General features: G+C 33.3%; 1 protein-coding gene across 10 annotated transcripts in view; it reads right to left on the reverse strand.

Moving 5' to 3' along the window:
* The window catches only part of LOC145277016 (synaptogenesis protein syg-2-like), an 824,542-nt gene that overhangs the window by 232,337 nt on the left and 569,863 nt on the right, over nt 1–22,342 (reverse strand). For all 10 annotated transcript variants that reach the window (XR_013868085.1, XR_013868082.1, XR_013868084.1 and 7 more), the window contains exon 7: nt 18,065–18,346. Coding sequence is in view for 6 of the 10 variants with exons in the window: in XM_080128618.1 (XP_079984744.1) it covers nt 18,065–18,346 (282 nt within the window). In the remaining 4 variants the exon portion in view is untranslated. The remainder of the gene's footprint in view (nt 1–18,064; nt 18,347–22,342) is intronic.

Here is a 22,342-nt window from a genome sequence, read left to right on the forward strand (position 1 = left end):
GCTTGAAAACTATAAGACCTTACTGTAGCATATCGACCAGTTATTTTACCGTAAATAAATAGCAATGCATGAACACTGTTTTACAGCAGTCATACACACACACACACACATATATATATATATATATATATATATATATATAAAGGGTGGAATGGTAAATTTGTCGCCCTAAAGAAAACAACACTACAACTTTATTTTAAAATTCTTGTTGAAAAAATCAATTGAAGTAACTTATGTAGTAGAGCTGCCTTCAACTTCAATCAAAACCTCGATACGAGTCCAGAACTGAGAGCGTGCCTTTTCCACAAGCGCTGGCAGAAACTCGGCAAATAGCAGTGATCAGGCTGGCTTTGATGTTGTGGGAGGTCATGTTGATGATGTTCTCGAAAGTAGTCCAGCGGGTTCAAGTCGGGGGAGGAGGGTGCCAGTGAGAAAAGGGTATAAAGTTGTAGCACTTCTGAAGCCAAGCCTGGGTCTCTTTGGACTTGTGGGCCGGTGCAGAATCCTGCTGCTATATCCAGGATCGGTCAGCGGTCACCACACTCTTCAGCACATCCAGGTACACTTTGGTGTAAACTTTCAAGCCGACTTCCATGCTGTGAGGTGGCATGATGTGGCCCTCACTTGAAACCACACCAAAGACCATAACTATGGCTGGAAACTTCGTTAAGCTGTGATCTCAAGCATTAAACCGTCCGGATTTGCATTTTGAGGATGCTGGCAATGATCCTGTTATAATAACAGGTATATGTAGAGAGCATGAGTTGTACAGCGACGCATCTCCGATCTCGCTCATTGAACATTATGTCACTTTCAGACATGATAGAAGGCTCCTATCGCTGTTGACAACTGGTCAACTAGTAGATGGTCTGCAACAAAAAAAAAAAAAAAAGAAAACCAGTTTTTATCAAATGGAAATGGAATCGGGCCGTCTTTTCTAGGGCAATAGCTTTATCATTCCACCCTGTGTGTGTGTGTGTATATATATATATATATATATATATATATATATATATATATATACACAGACACCCACAAACATGTGCATATACTTATGTATAAACACACACACACACACAAACACATTTTTGTATATATGTTAGTGTGCATATGTCTGTGAGCGTCTTCGTTGATCTACTTTTTTCCCTTGATATTTTATATATTGATCTGTATATCTAGTTAGTTTTAGATTAATCTATCCCACAATGCTTTTCATGTCACATTTTTTCTTCATATTCATTTCTCTTTGCTTTTTATCTTACAATAATGTTTTTTTTTACGCTAAGACCGATTGCTACATGACACAACCATTTATTATCAAACCATTCATACATATTATATATCTACATATGCATACAAAATCAATTTTTATCCAAGTATTTGTCATCTATCAATGTTTTTTATAACGGCAATTAGCTTATCTGTTTATGAGAAAATATTACCAATTATTAGTCGTTCTTCTAGGTTTATATATATATATATATATATATATATATATATATATATATATATATATATAAATGTGAATGTGTCTGTGTATCTGTATGTCTGTCTGTCTGTCTGTGTACATTTCCCTACGCAATAACTTTGTGAATTTTAAGTCTACAGACTCGAAATTTGATATACAGGATACTGAGATTTGGGAAAATCTTTTTGATCCGTTTTTGGCCAAAAATTTGTCTGTTAAGGGGTCAAAGTTCAACGATTTGACTTTTGAGAACTCTACCAAACACCTCCGACAATTTTGGATCTAAACACTTAAAATTTTAGATAAAGGGTATTCAGAGATAGGGCAAGCTTTTTCATCGATCGGTTTGGGTCGAAAATTTTTAGTTACCAATATATAAATGTATGTATGTATGTTTGCATGTCTGCCTAAAAATTTCGATAGAGGCGACGGATTTTACCAAGATCAGTATCGTTTTAAAGTTCGACCTTTCATACGACAAATATCGAAAAATTGGCTAAAAACATGTATTTTTTCACGTTCAACTAAGCACTTTTCTACAGGGGAGGGAGGTCACTTTTTTCGCCGATATTTTTTAAAGATATCCTCTCCTTTCGATTGTCTAGCCTAGTTTAAACATAAGTCACGTAAGGTTTGGCAGTGGTTGTAACCGCAAAGACGTCAGGTTTTTTCTCCCGTTCTTTTCCTCCTTCGCGGTGTGGGTTCGAGCCTGCCTTCCTACTACCACTTTTTTTTTTTTTACTCAACATACACATGCAAACAACCGGGCAACGCCGGGCTGAAATGCTAGTATATATATATATATATATATATATATATATATATATATATATATATATATATATATATATATAGCGTTATTGTATAATTTTCTTTGTACAAACATTATCGGTTACATGTTTATAAAAACATTGCATACATGTTTCAGGTTGATTACTTTTGAAATTTGGTCGCAAAAATGACTGAGCGGTGAAGCTTTAAAGCAGTTCTAAATTACAGAAGCATGAAGCTATTTTCACCTTTTTAAGAAATAACGACATGATAATTTGAAACATAAAATAAACTGATCATATAATAATCAAAATCTATTTTTTCTAACAGAACATTTTGATGCTACTTTAAACGTTTAAATAATACTCAAGATAGCAACATTAGTCTGAATAATCCAAACAATACAAATTCTTCTGTCATATATATTAGAAAATATATGTATTTTTCGGTAGTATTATTAATATAGAAAATACATTAATTTGGTTTGCGATTTATATGTATACTAGCCTGGGTGCCTGGCGTTGTACGGGTGTTTGGAGGTGTGTGTTGAGAAAAAAAAGTGGTAGTAGGCAGGCAAGCTCGAACCCGTACCGTGAAGGACGAAAAAAAAAAACGTGAAAACAAAAAAGCAGTTGAGGGCATAGGAATTAATGTTTTTGGCCAATTTTTCGATATTTATCGTTCGAAGCGTTGAGCTTCAATAGCATATCAATCTCGTAAAAATCTGTCGCATCTGTCGAAAGTTTTAGGCAAACATACATACATACATACATACATACGTTTAAACAAACAGGTGAAATTTATATTATAGATGTGTCTGCATACGTATGTCACTAATACATTTTGTGATAATCTACTAAGAAAGTTTTACAGTAGTGCATAAAAAAATCTGACCCGATGAGCTAAAGATATACGTGAAGAGGTGTTCACCAATTTCATTAGAAAAAAAAAGTTTAAACGCTAAAAAATGTAACAGTAATTACATTTATAAAAATAATGTAAAAAATTAAATTAAAAAATTAATTTTTATAAAATTTTTGATCAAAGGTGTTCCTTTCTTCCATTTTATTCTGATTTGCTTTTGTAAAGTTTTATCATAGTTTCTTTTATGTTCTTGCTTCTCAACACCGAAAGATTAGCACTGACTGCAATTCTTGTTTACAGTCTTTTGCAACAAATATCCACATTTCATGGAAAACCACACCATTTTCTGGTAAGGGACCAAGTTAAAATCTATTGTCCTGTACTTTCTTTACAAATGGAATTAATAATCTAGTGTCCTTCAATTATTCAATGCAATTTTATTAGGAAAGAATTTCTATTTTTGTATCGATGGCAGCAATCATGTTTCTTTTCCATGCATTTCATTGCCTTTACCGATTCCGCTGTTCTCATCCCGCATCATACTCCCTCCACACTCCCCACACATGTTAGCGTCTTTTACTACGATATTCCCATCCTTTTGTTCACCATTGAATTACATCTTCATGATAACTGCATCTCTTCCTGTTTTTATTGTTATTATTTTGCACATCGTCATTCCAGCAAAGCCTCCCTCCTCCTCCTCCTCCTCCTCCTTACTCCAGTCCTGCCGTCAAAATATCGCTACTCCTGTCTTTTTTTAATTTGCTTGTCTGGGTCTATTGTAATCTCTCTTTCTCATATTAATGATCATCTTTGTTCATCGTGCACAGTAGTGTTCACACTGGACTTTCTCCTCCATCATAGATTGTCATGAAGTTCGACCAACCTTAGTTTTTAATGTAAGGTATCAATGGCGATTAAGTTAACTAGTGTGAATTTTGACAAGGGTCACGTTGAATGCATGTCATTGGAGGTGACGATAGTTAAGTGGTTAATGAAACAGAATGACGACCTGGGATTTCCAAGTTCAGATCTAGTTCGTTTCACAAAATCCCTTTCATTAAGGATGTTGGCAAACTTCACACGATCCCAATGTCTTTCTAGAAAAAATTGACTAAAAAAAATGTTGGAGAAACCAATGTCAACAATAGAATCATCTTATTCAGAGGATATGAATGAATCAAGTGATTGTCATGATAATGGTGAGGTAAAGTTGAGGCAGAGGTCAAATGTCGTAAAAAAAGCAGCGAGACAATGAAGAATGGCGTAACGTTTTCGAGCAAAGAGAAAAATGAGCTTTTTAAATCAGTGCCTATCAGGAAGTCATGCAAAAGAGAATCTGCCAATAATGTAGGTAACTTGTAATCTAAAATGAATGTTACGTGAATGTTTATTTTTATCTGCATCACTCGTTTCAGAGAGGAGAAAAAATTAAGTAAATAATCTTAAAAAATCGTATGTCTAGGGCACCGTATCCCGGGGTCATACTGTACTTAGTTCGCTGCACCATAACAAAGGTTCATAAAATCTCGGCCATATCAGCATAGTAGATTCCCCCAAAAGTGGAACGAACAGACAAACAAAGAGAACTATAATATAGATTATGGCTGCAGCTTTGGTGTTTTTCATCTGGAACTAATAATAACTAATAGAAGGAAGAAAAAAGACATGAGACTTACACTTTTTGTGGTGATGAATAAGAAATATATTTTTTTGAAAATTAACTTTCTGGAATTATTATTAGAATATTTGCTTACCAAGAGTAAAACCTCAAGCTAAAAAGAAAAAAAGAATTCTTTTGTCAAAATTTAAATTGACTGAAGAGGTTTTGCTTTTTATGGTTATTTGTTTTCTACAAAATAGAATAGGAACAAAAACTTTATTGTTATTTTTTTTATACTGTTCATCTTTCATAAACCGTTTAAACAAAGTTTTTGTTCAGAATCAAAAGAAAATGTGTTAATTTTCTTTTCAGAAACGTCATTGCATCTTTGTAAGTGGTACTGTCTGTCCTATTGTTTTCTCTGTGTTAGTCAAGCATTTTCTTATTCAATATTCTTTCGTACAAGCACATACACAAAGCAATATGGCCAATATATCTTATTGGCATGAATACCTCTAATATCTAGAAAATGATATATTTTCATAGTGAACTACATAGTGGACTTTTATCCAACACTGATATAGCAGTACCTACCTTTCCACAAACACTCATTTACACATACATACGCCAGAGGGTGCTCAGACTTAATTATCTCCCTTTTCGCCACTATAGGGGTCGCTGAGATCAGTACTGTAAAAACTGAAATGCAAAGAGATTCTCTGTCTTTTCTCTTCTTCGTCTCGCCCAAAACACATGCTTGTAAGACACACACACACACACACACACACACACACACACACACACACACACACACACACACAGTCCACGATAATGTGTGATACATTGTCTGAATTCTTACACATTCTTCTCAGAACTTATGTACGTATTTTTACACACATAATCTAACTGGGAGCCAACTTTCTTGAGTTTGCGATGAAAAAAATGTAATTTCAAACATATTTTCTTCATTTTGTCTCTTTGTTACATGCATTTCCTTGTATGATAGAATATATACGGAAGTACATAAATTACACACAGGCAATGCTGTATTAGATAAAGACGATGGTCGGAAATAAACAGGAAAATACAGTGATAAAGAAAACGGCGATGACGAGGAAATTACTTAATTTACATAAAAATACATTTATTTTCACAGAAAATTTATTCAAAACGAAGTCATGACTAACATGGTACAGACAAAGAGGGCAAGAATTACCGCGTATTATAATACATTTGTCAAAACAAATGTCTACATTAAAGAAATTAACACAATTTAGAATGAGTTTGGTTTGGTTTGGTAGTTTTGTTTTACGGCATATCAACCCCCTTCGGGTCATTCAATGCCGAATCCAGTGATTTTGGAAACATTATTTATATTGCATCCAGTTAGAAAGGTTTTTATCCTTCAAACTCTTTGTATCTTTAATCGCTAGTTTGTTTGGTTGTTTTACTATGGATTTTATCGTTTTTGTTCCCTGCCCTGCAGAACATGAATGAGTTTTGCAATGGGAGAAGAAAAAGGGTTACAGTATTAATATTTGGTAGATTTTAAGTTAGGAAACCAGTCAAGAAGTGGGGAAGATAGAAAGAGAGAATGGGAAGAAGGAAAAGGGGAAAAGGTCGGTTGTTGTTTTTGTTTTTGCAGAATATAATTAAGTTTTGCAAAAGGGAGTAGAAAAACAAAAAGCATCAATGTTTGGTGCATTTCATCCCAGGAAGCCAATATCTTCAGACAGCCTCACCTGGTAGCACCAGAATTTAGAATGAACATGAATTATCGAATAAATTCGTGAAAGCTAAAGCATGTAACATAGTGTACACGTATTTATATAGAGAAGGTGACATCTATGGTAGCACATCTAAGTCAGTAAACGACCAAGTTCTCTCCAATTCTCTCTCCTCTGATCTTGAGCACGTGGTACAATGAGGAAAGGAGTGGCTGGTTACTTTTAATGCATCTAAAACCAAGCTTCTCTCTTTACATCATCAACGTTCTGATCCACATCTGGCATCAGTTGAAATGAATGGCTCTCGTCTTGAGGAGACCTCAAGTTTTGACAAGCTTCTGGGCTTGACCTTTACTCCTGATCTTAAATGGAACACGTACATCAAATCTGTTGCCAAGGCCGCTGGAAAAATGGTGGGATCCTTCTATCGATCCAGTAGATATCTCACTGCTGATGCAATTCCCTATCTATATAAGAGCCAGGTACGTCCAAGAATAGAATACTGTTGCCACATCTGGGTAGGAGCTGCTAGAAAGTACTTGTCCTGCCTTGATAGAGTTCAAAATAGACTTCGTAGCCTCATAGGAGATATCCTTTTCTCTTCCCTGCAACCTCTATCTCACAGAAGAGATGTTGCGAGTTTGTTTCTGATGTATCGTTATTTTCATGAAAAGTGTTCGACTGAGCTTCAGTCTATGGTCCCCCCCCTCGCCAAACTTTAACAAGAAACACTTGTTTAGCTGAAAACACTATCAATAATTCCCCCCACTCTTTATCTGTGCCTAAACCTAAACGTAGATTCCATGAACAAAGCTTCTTTCTTAGAACTGCACGCCTGTGGAATGGTCTTCCGTTTTCCTGCTTTCCAGCTGATTACAATATGGTTGTCTTCAAGTCTAACGTAAACAAGTTCTTGATGTGCCGTTCCACTTGTTAACAAATTTACCGAACTTCCATTACTAACAATTACTATATTGTCCAATTTCTACTGTACACTGTTTAACCCTTATCCTCGAGTGGCCTCTTGGCCTTGATAAGTGGTGATGCCTATGTAAAAAAAAAATGTTGAAGTGGCTAGCTGTCTGAGAGTCCCATCGTAAGGCCCCAGATGCCAATTTCTATCTAGACTATAGAGAGCCAAGTAATGTATGTAATCATGTACTAGTCCAGTTTTGAATCTCGCACTACGCATGTGCAAGTCTCTTGTATACTTCAAGAACAGAATATTCGTTTCTCACTGTCCAGTGTAAATTAGAGCCATAACTAAAAAATTGATTCAAGGCACATAAATTTGAATATACCGAGTAAAAATATCTATTGTTACGACTTCGACGAAGAGCACCAACTTGTGCTATAATTTCTAGATGACGATAATGATATCGAAATAAGATAAAAACGAGAAAAACGAGGATTTAAAATTCAAATTAGAAATTAATTTTTATTTGATTTATTTAAGAGAAAATATAAAATATATAACTTGGTGAATTTGGATTATGAATTGAGAGCAATATTATGAAAGAAAGGTTATATTTATAAATGTAAATATTTAATATATATACAAAACGTGCTTAAATATTGTACATACATCCAATTGGATACGCCTTAAACACGTGGCCACGTCTCCCTAAATGTATTTTTCAATAAATAGCCACGTCTCCCTAAATGTACTTTTCTATGAATAGCCACGTTTTAAACCCAGCAGACGAATAACCGCCTGAAGACGACTGAAGGTTTCAGTAGAAAGCGCTAGCGAAAACAATGCAACAACACGTAATATAAGGATTCTAACATACAAACATTCGTTAATTCTACAAAAAGGTTAATACGTAACTTGGAAGAAATAAAAAGTCGTTAAACAGAAACTCTCCGTGCTTTTCAACAATATATGTTTACATATATATGTGTGTGTGTGTGTGTGTGTGTGTGTGTGTGTGTGTGTGTGTGTGTGTGTGTGTGTGTGTGTGTGTATTAATATATATACATGCCTCTTATTTGTATCTGCATCATAAGTTCTTTAAGTATAAAAAGATACAAACATAATTTATTTTGCAATCATTTTAATTCAATCTAGCAGGGGGACCCGACATTGCCTGAGACTGAATGATGATCAACAGATGTTTCACGCTCCCATATTTTTATTGTCATCGAAATCTGTGAAATCGACCATTTCTCAATCAAATCGATTGATTGCCTGCTCTAGTTGGGGATCCATCGTGGTGCACCTGGAGAAAGCTTAACATGCCTGCCCGCACTGATTAGTCCACTAGATAGTATAGTCTACATTGCACTGTACAGAATCTACTGTTAAGTTTATAAATTATTTTTATATATAATGGCTTAAATTTAAGTTTAGAATAAAAAAGTCAAGTATCATAGTGCAATTGTGCTTAAAACAGAAACATTCATTTCGAATGCATTCCTCTCAAATCAAAGACCCTGCTGTTGATTTTATATGCCAGGCCTTTCTGCTTGTGTGGTAATAAAACCGCCTGTTTCTTTTTTCATCGAATTATTTTGATTATCAATACTTATCGAAGACATTCCAATAAAAAAAAATCTAAGAACGCTGCCAGGCACATAAAGTACTTTTGTATGAAACTTCATAAAAATTGGCCCAGTCGTTTTCGAGTCCATAGGGAACAAACTCACACGCACACACAAAGTTCTTTTTATATAATAATAGCGATTAATAAATTATGATTAACCTGTATATATATATATGACCATGTTTGTGTGAGGAACGGTCTCTAGTAAACACTATCAATCTTCGGTGTACAGACAAAAACTTGATATATAGGATATTTGGATCTGTAGAACAAATTCGATTTGGTTTTTAGCTGATAAAAATAACTGCTAAGTGGTCCAAATTAAAAAAAATAATAATAATGGAACTTGACAGGCGTAATTCGACTTTAAAAGCTCTTCTACATATGCACAAATATACATTTATACCTTTTACTGCGCATAACGCTGGTGAGCTATGTTTTTGTTTCGATTTTGACTGATAGCACCCAATTTATATATATATTACTTTTGAAATCACACCTCTACATTGGGCACAACACAATAATCAATAGAGAATTGACTCTATAATCATAAAGTAAAATGTAATATTTAAGTATATGTTATGACCGGGCAACTTCCTAGTATATATATATATATATATATATATATATATATATATATATATATATATATATATATATATATATATATATATATATATATATATATAACACTAGCGGGTGGGGGGTACCCGGCTTTGCCCGGTCGTAAAATACGCTTAAATATGATATTTTAATTTGTCCAGATTTCGTATATATTATTATAGAGTCGTGATTTCAAAAATAATTTTAAACAAAGTATTTGGGTGCCATCAGCTAATATCGAAACCGAAAGCAAAACTTTAGCATTCAAAGCTGGCGACGTTACCACTGTACCAACGTGAAACGCATATGAACTGATTAAAAATGTAAAATAAACTAAGATGAATGTACGAAATGTACAACGGTTTTGATCTATTTTGGACCCATTCTGACCCCTTAAAACTATTTTAACCGACTAAAGCCTCATAAAAATGCAATCATTTGAGGCCTCTAGCGCCGCTCTGTGACTTCTTGTTTCGGTAGAGATAGAGTTTGAAGCTAGTCCTCACTATACGGCTAGACACAGCTAATCGTCACTACACGACGACACCAATTCTAAAAGAGAAGAGAAAAAAAATGTCCAGCTCGAATTGTATCTTAACCCTTTCCATAGCTTAATAACGCACGTCTCAAAAGTCCGACTCCTTCTGTTTCACGACGACGATAATATTAAAAGAAAAGTTCAACCTGAATCGTATTTAATCACTTCATTTCACGACGAATCACATTTTATTCTCCCCGTTTCACGACAACAATTTTTATAAAATCCAACCCGAATCGTATTTTAAGCGCTCCATTTCACGACGGTAATTTTCACAAAATCCAACTCTCGCCTCGCATCAACTTTACATTTCTGCCGAAATAGCTTGTAATCCAATTAGCAAAAAGGAACCGTGAGCATAAGCATGACTTTTTTTTTACATTAGACTTGTTCTCTTCATTGCCAACCATTCGACTCCTTCGGTCTTTTTATAACGTTTGTTTAGGGCAGTTAATTCACTGATATGCTAATTAAAGCCTATCGAAGTATATAATGTTTATAGTGGAAGAAACTCGGATGGCGAGCTAAGCAGCAGAGAGCCCTCAGAGGAGAAAATCTCTTTAATCAAGTGTTTCGGCACTTAACTCCTTAAACTCTAGGGGGGGGCACATCCAGGTCATGGCTCCCGGATGTCTCTCTGCTGCCATGTGCTTTTTTTTTACCCATACGCTTCAGTGTCGTAGATAGATGTCTTAACCACCGTGAAATTAAGATATATAAAGTTGATTTTTATTCCTCCTCACTTATAATTCACTTATAAAAGCTCTGCATGTGTAATGAGCACTCTTTGAAAAGGTATTGTTTTTGGTTCAATACGTTTCGAGTTATTCAAATAATATGTATCTATATATATATTAATGCTCTAACAAGCAATAACATTTTTTGTAGGAATATTTAAAAATCGGCATAAGAAATGTTTTGTTATTGCAAAATTTAATTTATTTTTTGACACCCAAGTTAGAAAATACAGATTTTTTTTATACTGAAAGACAGGCAAAGGTATTCGATATATGAATCACTGAACAAATTTTGGAATGAAAAAATGCTATTCACGCTTCATAAATAATTTTTGTGCGTTTAGATTTGCAAGTAAACACATAATCTGTCTATCGTTTCTATTTTCAGCTTCCTTTTCGGTGGAACTTTTTTATTTTTATAATCCATGCAAACATGCGAAGTCTTTGGATGAGTCATCATTATTCAATGATTAACTCCAAATGCGATGATGATGACAAAGGAATGACCCCTATGGATTTGTAATTCATTTTACTTATAGAAAATTGGAAAGATTTATGCGGCTAACTATTAAGAATATTCTCTACTATCTATCTGTTCATGTCTAAATCATTTTGCTAGTCTCTCTCTATTTCTCTCTCTCTCTATATATATATATCTTTAAATCAATCTGGTCTCATTTCATCCCTCTCTCTTTCTCTCTCTATCGAAATCAGTTTGGTTTCATTTATCTCTCTCGAAATCAGTCTGATCTCTCTCTCTCTCTATCAAAATCAGTCTGTTTCATCTCTCTGTCTATCAAAATCAATCGGGTCTCATCTCTCTCTCTAAAAGGAGTTAGCCTCCATGTTTCTATCTATCTAAACCAATCTATTCTGATCTATCGTTCTTTCTCTATCTCTAGAGATATCTATCTATCGATTGTAACGCTGTTTATGTCTAAAAATGAGATTGTGTGATTTATAATTGTAGGAATTTGCAAAGAAATCTAAGATTTCTGATAATCCCTTTTGGGAAATTGCTCTTCAAACTTAAATATCAAACTGGAGACGTCTTAACACCACTCACAGAAATCACTTACGGATTTGATCATTTGACATTATAAATCCATTCCACTTAACTTGGGTGCGTTGAGGCTGGCACCTGCTGACGGTTTCCTGTCTGCTCACTTTAAACTTACTTGAGACATGGAATAGAATTAAAATCACAAGTTGCACTAGATTTTTCATTCATATCATTTATTCATGTAGCTCTCTCACTCTCCCTATAAATACATACACACACATTCATATATATATATATATATATATATATATATATATATATATATGGGAAAGAAAAAAGAAAAGCCTATATCATAAGAAAAATATCAACGTTTCGTCCCCATTTTCGATGGAGTTCTTCAGGATATGATCGACGAAAATTCAGTTAAAACCATCCTGTACAGAAGGAATTTCGTGCTACCCTTCCTTAAAGGTGATTCACTCATAATGTCAGGCATTATGAGTGAATACTCTCTCAATCATTTTATCATCTTGAAGTCCTGGGGATGAAACGTTGATACATTTCTAATGCTACAGTTTTTTCTTTTCTCTTTCCCATAACGTCATCATATATTTATATATATATATATATATATATATATATATATATATATATATATATATATATATATATATATATATTAGAACTCTCGGATACGGTGGCACTAACATACGTTTTTTTCCAGGTTACGATGTGGAATACGCTGTTTTTCGGCCTCTGGTTACTGTATTTGCCCCGCCTTACGTTGTTATTTATAATGTTACTTGATTATATATATGTGTATACTGTACGAATTTTTAATGCTGTATCCCGGGGTTCTACTATATATATATATATATATATATATATATATATATATATATATATATATATAAGCAATAGCATAACAAATCCTCACGAGGCATAAACGTAGAAAATTCTGGGTAGCTTAATTAGCATATGTATCTTGAAGCCTTTATATATATATATATATATATATATAATTTATTTATAACAAGAAAATTGATGATAAAAATGGAGTAAATTATAATATTTATTAATTAATCAAATATTCAAACAAGGAATCAAAATAAGGAACAGTTCTTAATTCATGGATTTTCAAAGATAAGCTCTTTTCATCCGAGGAAAAAATATCAGTAAAAAATGTATTACTTGTTAGCATCAATTAAAAAATATCTACAAGAAGAAGAAAACCAATTTAAAAATATCTACAAGAAGAAAAAAAAACCTTTTTGTGAATCAAAAGGCATCTGTAATAGAAGTAAAATACCAAACAATCACTGAAACGATACTTCTTAATGTCTAGAAGGGAGCATGTGTAATCGAAGGTGTGAATTGATAAAAACGCTTATAATAAATTGAGTCATCACGAATGTAATCCAATATCGGAGAAGTTCGTATGTAATCTGTATATGTATATAAAAGTGACTTTGTCTGTGTGCGAGACTTAAACCCATACGTATACAAAACTACAAAAAAATAACGCTGTTTAACATAACTTTTGATTCACGCATGTGTAGAATAAATAAAGCGACATACACCAGGTCAAGGTTAATATTTTTTTCAATTTTGACATCTTAGCAGCAATTTAACCGGCTAAAAGTCAGACCAAAAATGTCGTATAGGTCCAAATATCCTCTATATGAAATTTCAACTCTGGAGATCAAATATTCAGAGGGGAGTTTGGTAGAAACTTTTTGCACACATATTTACAAGGTCAATTTTATATATATATGCAAGCAGGCTGCACGACGTTGCCTGGTCGTAAGATACACTTAATATGATATTTTGATTCATATGGATTATGTATTTGTTATTATAGAGCCAGTTCTCTATTTGATTATTATATTGTACCTAATATATAGTAGTGATATCAAAATTAAAAAGCAATATAACTTGACTGCCATCAGCCAGAATCGAAACTAAAACATACAACTCTCCAGCTGCATAACTTAGCCTCTTGAGCCACACCCATACGTATATAAATTATTCAAAAATAAAGTTATTTAATCTATGAATGTAGGTTGTGCATATAAACATGTTTAATCAACTACTCTCGCCAAAGTTAAATGTTTTGTTTTTAATTTTGACCCTTTAGCAGCAATTTTTGCCGGTTCAAAACGAAATCGTATGTGTGGTACAGGTCCAAATACCCTATATATCAATTTCTACTCTGTAGACCAAAACATTCAGAAACAAGTTCAGTAGAGACTTTTTGCACTCACTCCAGCAAGGTCATCTTATATATATTCTAATTAAATAATAATTATTCAATTATTTATAACTACAGACACTAGCGTGTCATGCTTACATAATCATCAATGTAGTGATAAAAATTCCAGCCGGTCATGAAATTCGAACCCAGCCATGAAGCCACCTTTTGCTCCATTTGTTAAGCCTCTTCCTCAGGGCCAACAAATAATTGCCACGGGAATGAAGAGAGTTAATATTAAACGTTGAATTCGGATAATACATTTTGACAATCTAGAATGTTCGCACGAGTGGAAGTCGTAAATATTGCATTAACACTAGTTGACTGCTGAAGTTATAATTCTGCAGACAGTGCCCATCCTTAAAAGGGCTTGATAATTATAAGTAAATAATAATTATATATATATATATATATATATATATATATATATATATATATTTGCATGTGTTGAAACGTTTTTTTTATCTTAAATTCTACACAATTATGCAGAATGTAGACACTATGCATAAATAGGATTCAGTCTAATAATGAAATGAAACCAATCATCGAATAAGAAACCATAGAAATGAGTAATTAACGCTCAAAGGAATATACAAATTAGTTAACCTTCATTGAGTCGCTCGCATATCCATTAATGAGGGTATTGAAAGTTTGTTTCAACAATTTTTAAATAGAAAAAGTAGGCTTATAACATCAATGTGATAAAAATGCGAGAAAAAAAAACTCACCTTTATAGATAGAAATTATACATAAATTTTAAACCACAATATTATTAATTTACATATTTAAAACAAAATTTAGAATTTGCATTCAATTTATTAAAATCTTTATAAATTTTAATTGGTATTAAGTTTCTATTTTTAAATTATATTAAATTTAAGTATCTTTAGTTTTGAAATGATTTCTTTTTCTAAATTATTGGTAATTATACCTATAAAATCATTTTACTGTATCTTCTCGTCTGACACACCTATAGCTAGAAGGGAAAGAGTTGGATGTGTAGTGTTAGAAGAAATCCAATACGATCCAACTTATAGATGTTCTTAGCTTATATAAGTCACTCTCCTTCCTTATCTCTTTATTTGGTTTACCCTTTCCTCTTCTTTTCTTACTTCTCTTTCCGCCTGAACCGAGTAGAATGGGGTCGCACTCAAATTAATGGCTTATTCTGACGTTCTCACAAGCGCAGTCAGTAGTAACGAAATAATAAACATTATTGCACGTAAAGGTGTGAACTGTACATTTTTCCAACTAATTGGAATGATTTTAACTCGTTTAGAATTGAGATGCTTTCCAACTCTATGTGAACTAGCTTATTTCGATATAATCTCTTATTAAATAACCCACTCAAAAAAAAACAAAAAAACAAAAAAAAACACGGAAAAGGAGCTGAATAAACATGTCGATATGCCACGAAGATGACAACAAAACAAACACTTAACGAAAAAGGTAAATACACACACACACGCACGCACGCACAAGCGCACATCAGGCTCCTCGGCTTAACGTTCACAGGGAACATGAATTAGAACAGATACATTGAGAGCATTGGCAAGGCTGCTGCGAAGAAGATGGGCTCTCTCTATCGTGCTAGAAAGTTACTTACACTTGAAAGTATCCTGTACCTCTATAAGGCTACCATTCGCTCATGAATGGAGTATTGTTGTCACATTTGGGCTGGGGCTGGTGCTGGTGCATCTGCTGCTAGTCTCTCACTCTTGGACAGGGTTCAAAAGAGAGTTGCCAACCTGATAGACCCTGAACTGTCATCTAACCTTCAACCTCTGTCCCATCAACGAAATGTTGCATTCCTATGCCTGTTTTTACAATTATTTTTATGGGGGAAGCTCTGACAAACTACAAGCCTTTGTACCCCCCCCTGTAAGTAATTCCGACAAACCCGACTAGCAGCAAAGTCCCACCCCTACACAGAGATCCCTAGATGTAAGAAAGCCTTGTACTCTAATAACTTCTTCCCCATAACTGCTAGACTTTGGAATTCCCTTCCGGGTTCCTGCTTCTCCAACTGTATTGACATGCAGAATTTCAAGTGTAATGTGAACAGACATCTTGTTGCTCAACTCCCTACATAGTATCCCTGCAACTTATGTCCCTGATAGTAACTCCCTACATCAAAGTGGCAATGTGCCTTGTTTGGGATGAAAATGTAATAAAATAAAATAAGAACATGAAACTCTGAACGAACGCATACAGAATTCCAATATCGTGTCTTCTAAGGATTCGACTTTAAAACATTTTAGGAAGATGGATTATTTTATTTGTGTTACATTCTCCCTTACTGTCAGTTCTCTTACACAAACATAAATTTTCTGATGCACAAAGTCAACAAGGCAGAACTAAGTACAAGGACAAACTAACCGCCAATTCTTTGATACACATGTATATTTTCAATAGTGCATCTTACTATAGATAAATAAGAATGTTATTAATGTTTCGTTTTTGTTTTTCCTCACACCATACATTTTGTTGCCTTTGTGTTTCAGAATATTATTTCATTTGCAGCGTTAAAAGCACCATGAAAACACTGTAAAAAAAACACTATCCATTATATTTCCTTAAAGTAAGATAACTAGTTGTCTTTACTTTCTACACAACGTCGACGGATAATCAATTATCTATACTTTCACACATTCTTATCTTTTTGCACTATTAACGTGACACATCACTGGAAATTCTAGGAGGTTAAGTAGCACAAAATTTGTGAACAGTAATAACTATGACTCATCGATATATTAAATGCTGCAAATAAAATTAAGCTTAATGGTTAACACGTCATGTCAATCAGAGCTTCCATATTTTGATTCAGTAAATAAAAAAATTATGACATAACATTTTGTAATCACATCTACATATAAATAGGAAATGGCTCAGTGCTAAATTCTGGTGTATGATTACAAAATATTATCTTATACACTTTGTAACTTACTGAAGTAAAATATATATAAAAATAAATATACAAATAAATGACAAAATTTCAAGATATTGACTATGTTATCGTTTGTTTCTTTAAATATGTTGAAATGCTCAATTCTTGACAGCATATGTTTTGTAGCGCAGAATCATTCATGGAATTATGTCAATTTTCGAATTTATTCTGCCCAGAAGAAAAGGAACTTATCAGCTTTAAAAGAAAATAAAAGGAATATAAAGGGCATGATTACAAAATCCAAAAATCAGAAGAGAAGTTGCAATTGTTTTTCATTTTATTACGCTATCTTTCTATTATTCAAAGATGTCATAATAGATTTTTAAAAATGATGTAATAATTACATGAATGATTATGCACCGCAAAATAGGTGCTGTCAAGAATTGAGCATTTCAATTTACTTAAAGAAATAAATGGTAAGATGATCAACATCTTAAAATTTGGAATATAGACTTTTGTCATTTGTTTGTATATGCTCTGTACTTACATTGAGCTTCATAAATTAAAGAATTTGTGTAAATAAAAGGTGAAATATAATTGAATAAACATATTTCTCCATGCACATAAAAATAAATATATGTACTGTCACCCTATCATGCAAACATTGGCAAATAAAACACGTTTTTTTCTAAACCATGGATGAAACTGTTTCAATTGATGAAGGGAAGCAAGAAAGTCAATAGCAAGTTAGACAACCAACTCAGCCTTACCTTTACCACCTGAAATGAATTCGAGAAAAATATTCCACTCTAAAGTAAAAAGTGCGTCATCAGAAATGATAATTTATATATGAAAAATTAAATTCCTCATGCAATGCTATGATTTTATATATTTTAGTAAAATATGTAGAAAAATAGTATGAAAATTAGTGAAGCATAATTTTGTTATGTCATTTCTGATGGATGCTGTAATAATAAATTCATGTCAATAATAAATTCATGTCAATAATAAATTCATATCAATAATTAATGTAAATAATTTGAAATTAGAGAAAGTATTTACTTACATTTGACTTCTAATCTGACCGATGTAATTTTTGGATGTCCAGCTATTGTATGCGATAATAGATTTTCCGCCTGGCAAATTATTTTCCTTTTGTGATCAACGTGAGTCACAGGATCAAACATTAACGTGTCGCCCTTGTGTATAAGGTAACCCGATTCTGATAACCACTTGTACTGTGTGTCGGGGGGGTTACCTGGATCTGCTTTACAGGTAAGCATTTGTTGGTCTCCAGCAATCCAAGGTAGGTTACTCTGTGATGTTATCGTTGGATTACCTGGGGTATCTGAAATATAAAAAAAAAATAATAATAGAAAGGTCATTAGTTATCATATTCAGCTTTTTTTTTTCTTTTTTTATTTACATAGGACTCACCATTTATCAAGGCCCGGAAGTCACTCGAGGACAAGGATTAATAAGTATACAGTAGTCAATGGGACAATATCGTAGTAATCGTTAGTAGTGGAAATTTGGTAAATTGGATTACTTAAGGGGATGGCTAATCAAGAACTTGTTTACGTTAGACTTGAAGACAACTAAATTGTAGTCAGCTGGAATGTTCCACAGGTGTGCAGTTCTAAGAAAAAAGCTTTGTTTATGAAATTTACGTTTAGGTTTAGGTACAGATAAAGAGTGATGGAAATTATTGATAGTGGTTTCAGCTAGACGGGTGTTTTTCATGAAAGTTTGGTGAGTGGAGAACCATAGATTGGAGCTCAGACTATATCGTCCATTGTACATTTCTATGCAGTGCATGTTCTCAACCCTTCACTTTCATACATTATAATACTATGTACACATGTTTGAGAAGTCGTAATGTTTTTCTCGACCTCTCAAAACCACCAGAGACTAGGCTATTATTGAGATGGCTTGTCCGGTTGGCTGAGGTATAGTCTTGTGCACTTCTAGGAGATCCACAGTTCCAGGTCCCTTGAGAAAGTGTTAGTTCATTGCTAATTGCTTGAAGCGCCCCCCCCCCATTGGGGACTGCTACTTAGACTACCCAGGCATTTTGTTGTAAGCCAAAGTGCTTCTTTTCCTCTAGGGCACTGGTTTTTCAAATTCCACTTTTAATCCTTGTGTCTCATCTTCTCACTTTCGGAGGGAGATAATATGTATATAAATAAATATATGTACTTCCATCCTATCATGCAAACATTAGCAAGTAAAACACATGCCTTCTTCTAGACTATGGACACATGTCTTCAATCTTCAATGGCCAGATTTCACTTCCATACAGCATCGCACTACATCGTAAATTAAAATTATTCATCGTTGGTGTTTAATATGTTATTTAATTCTTTGTTTCCTAAATTCATAATTCACTTTTATCAGTATTAAATTGTATATTGCTTTAAAATTACTTAATTTTACATAGATAATATTTATATTTTATATTGAATAAAGTTCAGTTTCAGTATTAATCGAACTGTGTTCCTTTTTTCTTTTTAAAAATGTTTTATTGCTCTTTTTCGAATGGCCCTGATATAGTACTGACAGTCTGACAAATCTTACCTACATTGCTTGCGGCATTTTTCAGTTAACAGGCCTTCCTCTTACTCTCGGTGACCATGACTAGATACACATGCTCAATAGTGTTTTTCTATAATTGATAGTGATAAATAGTAGTAAATATTACATTGGTTGGGACATTAATATTGCCTATGATTCTACCATTAGTGTGAGAAATGGACCTAACTTTCATATTTATTAATTTTGATATGCAAAATTTAATTCATGGAATAATAATAAGCATGACAACAGACTAGTAGAAATAAAGACACAAATATGTCATTAAAGGTGAAACACGATATTTTTGGTTGAACAAATCAACCAAAATATCTTTTTCCACCTTTAATGGTGTGTTTGTGCTGTTATTTCTAATAGTGTGTTGTCATGCTTATCCACTATTCTATAAAATAATTTCCATTTCCGTCTTATTAAAATATTTACTTTATATTTTCCCACTCTTATATATATATATATAAGAGAGATTAAATGGAAAATAAATAAAAGTAATAAAGAGTATAAGAAGTAAGTACATGTTCGAAGAATGTAAGATAAAAACACTCGAGGTTGAATCTAAGTCTCCTTAGTACTACAGATTAATTATTATTTTGTTATCAACTCTTCTACCTTTTGTGCTCATTAGGAGATTATATCTAAATAAAATCTGAATATCGTCACTGAAACGATTGTACACTATTCTCTGGTTGTTTTTGTCTTGATTTCTTTTAGTATGCAAATGAACTTATACTAATTCACTAATTTTATCTAATCCCATTTGATCTACTTTAGCTCTAGTGGACTGACTCTATCCTATTGAGCTGATTATATCTATGCAGTATTTAAGACGAATGGTTTTAATTCCTATGCTCCTCCAGACTTTATAAGGATTATCCATATAATTAATTACCCTTTGCTGTTCTTAGACTCTGGCTTCAGATTATTATTTCTTATATATAATACATAAACGGTAAGATGGATAACATCTTGGAATACGAACTTTTTCTCTTTTATTTAGTGTATGTATATATATATATATACTAAATAAATGAGAAAGATCCTATGTTATTCGAGAGTACATGAAGAATACTCTTTTGTACTCAACCCATAACACTGTTACCTTTTTTATTCATGTTTTGCATTTTTATAATATTCAAGCGATCTATTTAGCATAGATTAAGAGTAAAGGATTGCAAGTAAATCGATATTAATTTAAAAACTTAATAATTCATATCGTGTGCTTACTGCCATGTTATCAACATTAATTATTATGACGTAAGGATGACATCCACATGGCGTAACATGAAATGGATTCCTTAAAAGAAAATAGTGTTTTAATTGAATAACAAGAAGCTCATTTATTACACAACTTTGAAACACCATATACAGAATAATACAATCTTTATATTCTATATCCATCCTATAGGATTCACATTGTCTACCAAGATTCGGCCTCTGTCTTATCACTGCAATAATTTATCTCTGTACTTGTTTAATAAGTAGTTCCACAGAATGTGCTTTGACAAACTTATTGCTCTTGAACCCCATCAACGTAAATACTTTGCTAAATCAGACTAGCAGCAAAATCTCACCCCTTCTCTGTAAAGGTCCTCAAATGCCAGAAAACTTACTGCTTTAATAGCTTCTTTCCTTTGGTTGCGTGCCTTTGGAATTCCCTCTCCGCTCCCTATTTCTTGACTGTAGCAATATGTAAAAAGTTGAATGTAATGTGAGCAAACATCTTGTTAGCCAACTCCCTACTTAGAATATCCCCAAGAAATCTGATGTCTCATCATAGTACTTGCTGGCAATTTGCCTTATTTTGGGAAAATAAAACTAAAAGCTTGGATCCATAAACAATGTATTATGCGCCTCAGAGCTCCAATAAAAAAAATTTGTTTAAAATTCCATAACAATTCTCGAATGTGACAACACGCCTTAAGAAGGACGTGTGGCGGACGGGGTCAAAATTGCCAAAAAGTTGTGATAATAGCAAAAATGAGAAAACAAGTTCAAAAATTGTAAATATTAAACAGAAGTAGTCAGTTTCAAATTATAGACAAATATAAAAATGTATTATTGATTATAATTATTTTCACAATCAAACAAAGCTACAGCTCACACAAACCACGAAAGTCAGAGACTGGAAATCCCAACCTTGAGTTTTGCCATCCTTCAGGCTTATCGGTAAAACATATTCGAACTCAAGAGTCACTTGCAAGTGAGGCGAGTACCCTGCCGCTTAAGCAATTGTGCCACATACGATAAAGTTCATTGACTAATCCAGATCAAGCAAATATAATTACTTCTCAACACGGGGTGTAGTCATCCAACTACTAAGAACCCAGACCTATGTCTCACAAGTAGGTGTTTAAAGATTAAAGCTTTGTTTTAAACTTTGTTAAATTAAAAGAAATTACAGATGATTACATTTTTCCTCCAAACTGGCTATAACTTGATTAATTTTTTCTGCTATTTTATCCCATAGCTCAAGAGAAGATGAATTGCTGTCTAATCTGGTAAAGTAATATAAGTTTTCTTGCTCTCTTTTATGTATTGAGCACTATTCTATTAATGACTAGCTGTATAAACCCAGCGTTGCCAGGTGATAACATATTGTCGAGTGGAGAGTTTAGTCACATACTCTTGAAAATACGTCGAATGTTCTAACCTGTTACGATTTTCTTGAATGTTGACCACATGTTGGATGTATAGAAGCATAAAACACATCCATCTTCATCTATGAAAATCAAACGGAACATAACTTTCATAGATT

This window comes from Euprymna scolopes, chromosome 5 (assembly GCF_053919585.1).
Source record: "Euprymna scolopes isolate OS-2025 chromosome 5, ASM5391958v1, whole genome shotgun sequence".
NCBI classification, from domain to species: domain Eukaryota; kingdom Metazoa; phylum Mollusca; class Cephalopoda; order Sepiida; family Sepiolidae; genus Euprymna; species Euprymna scolopes.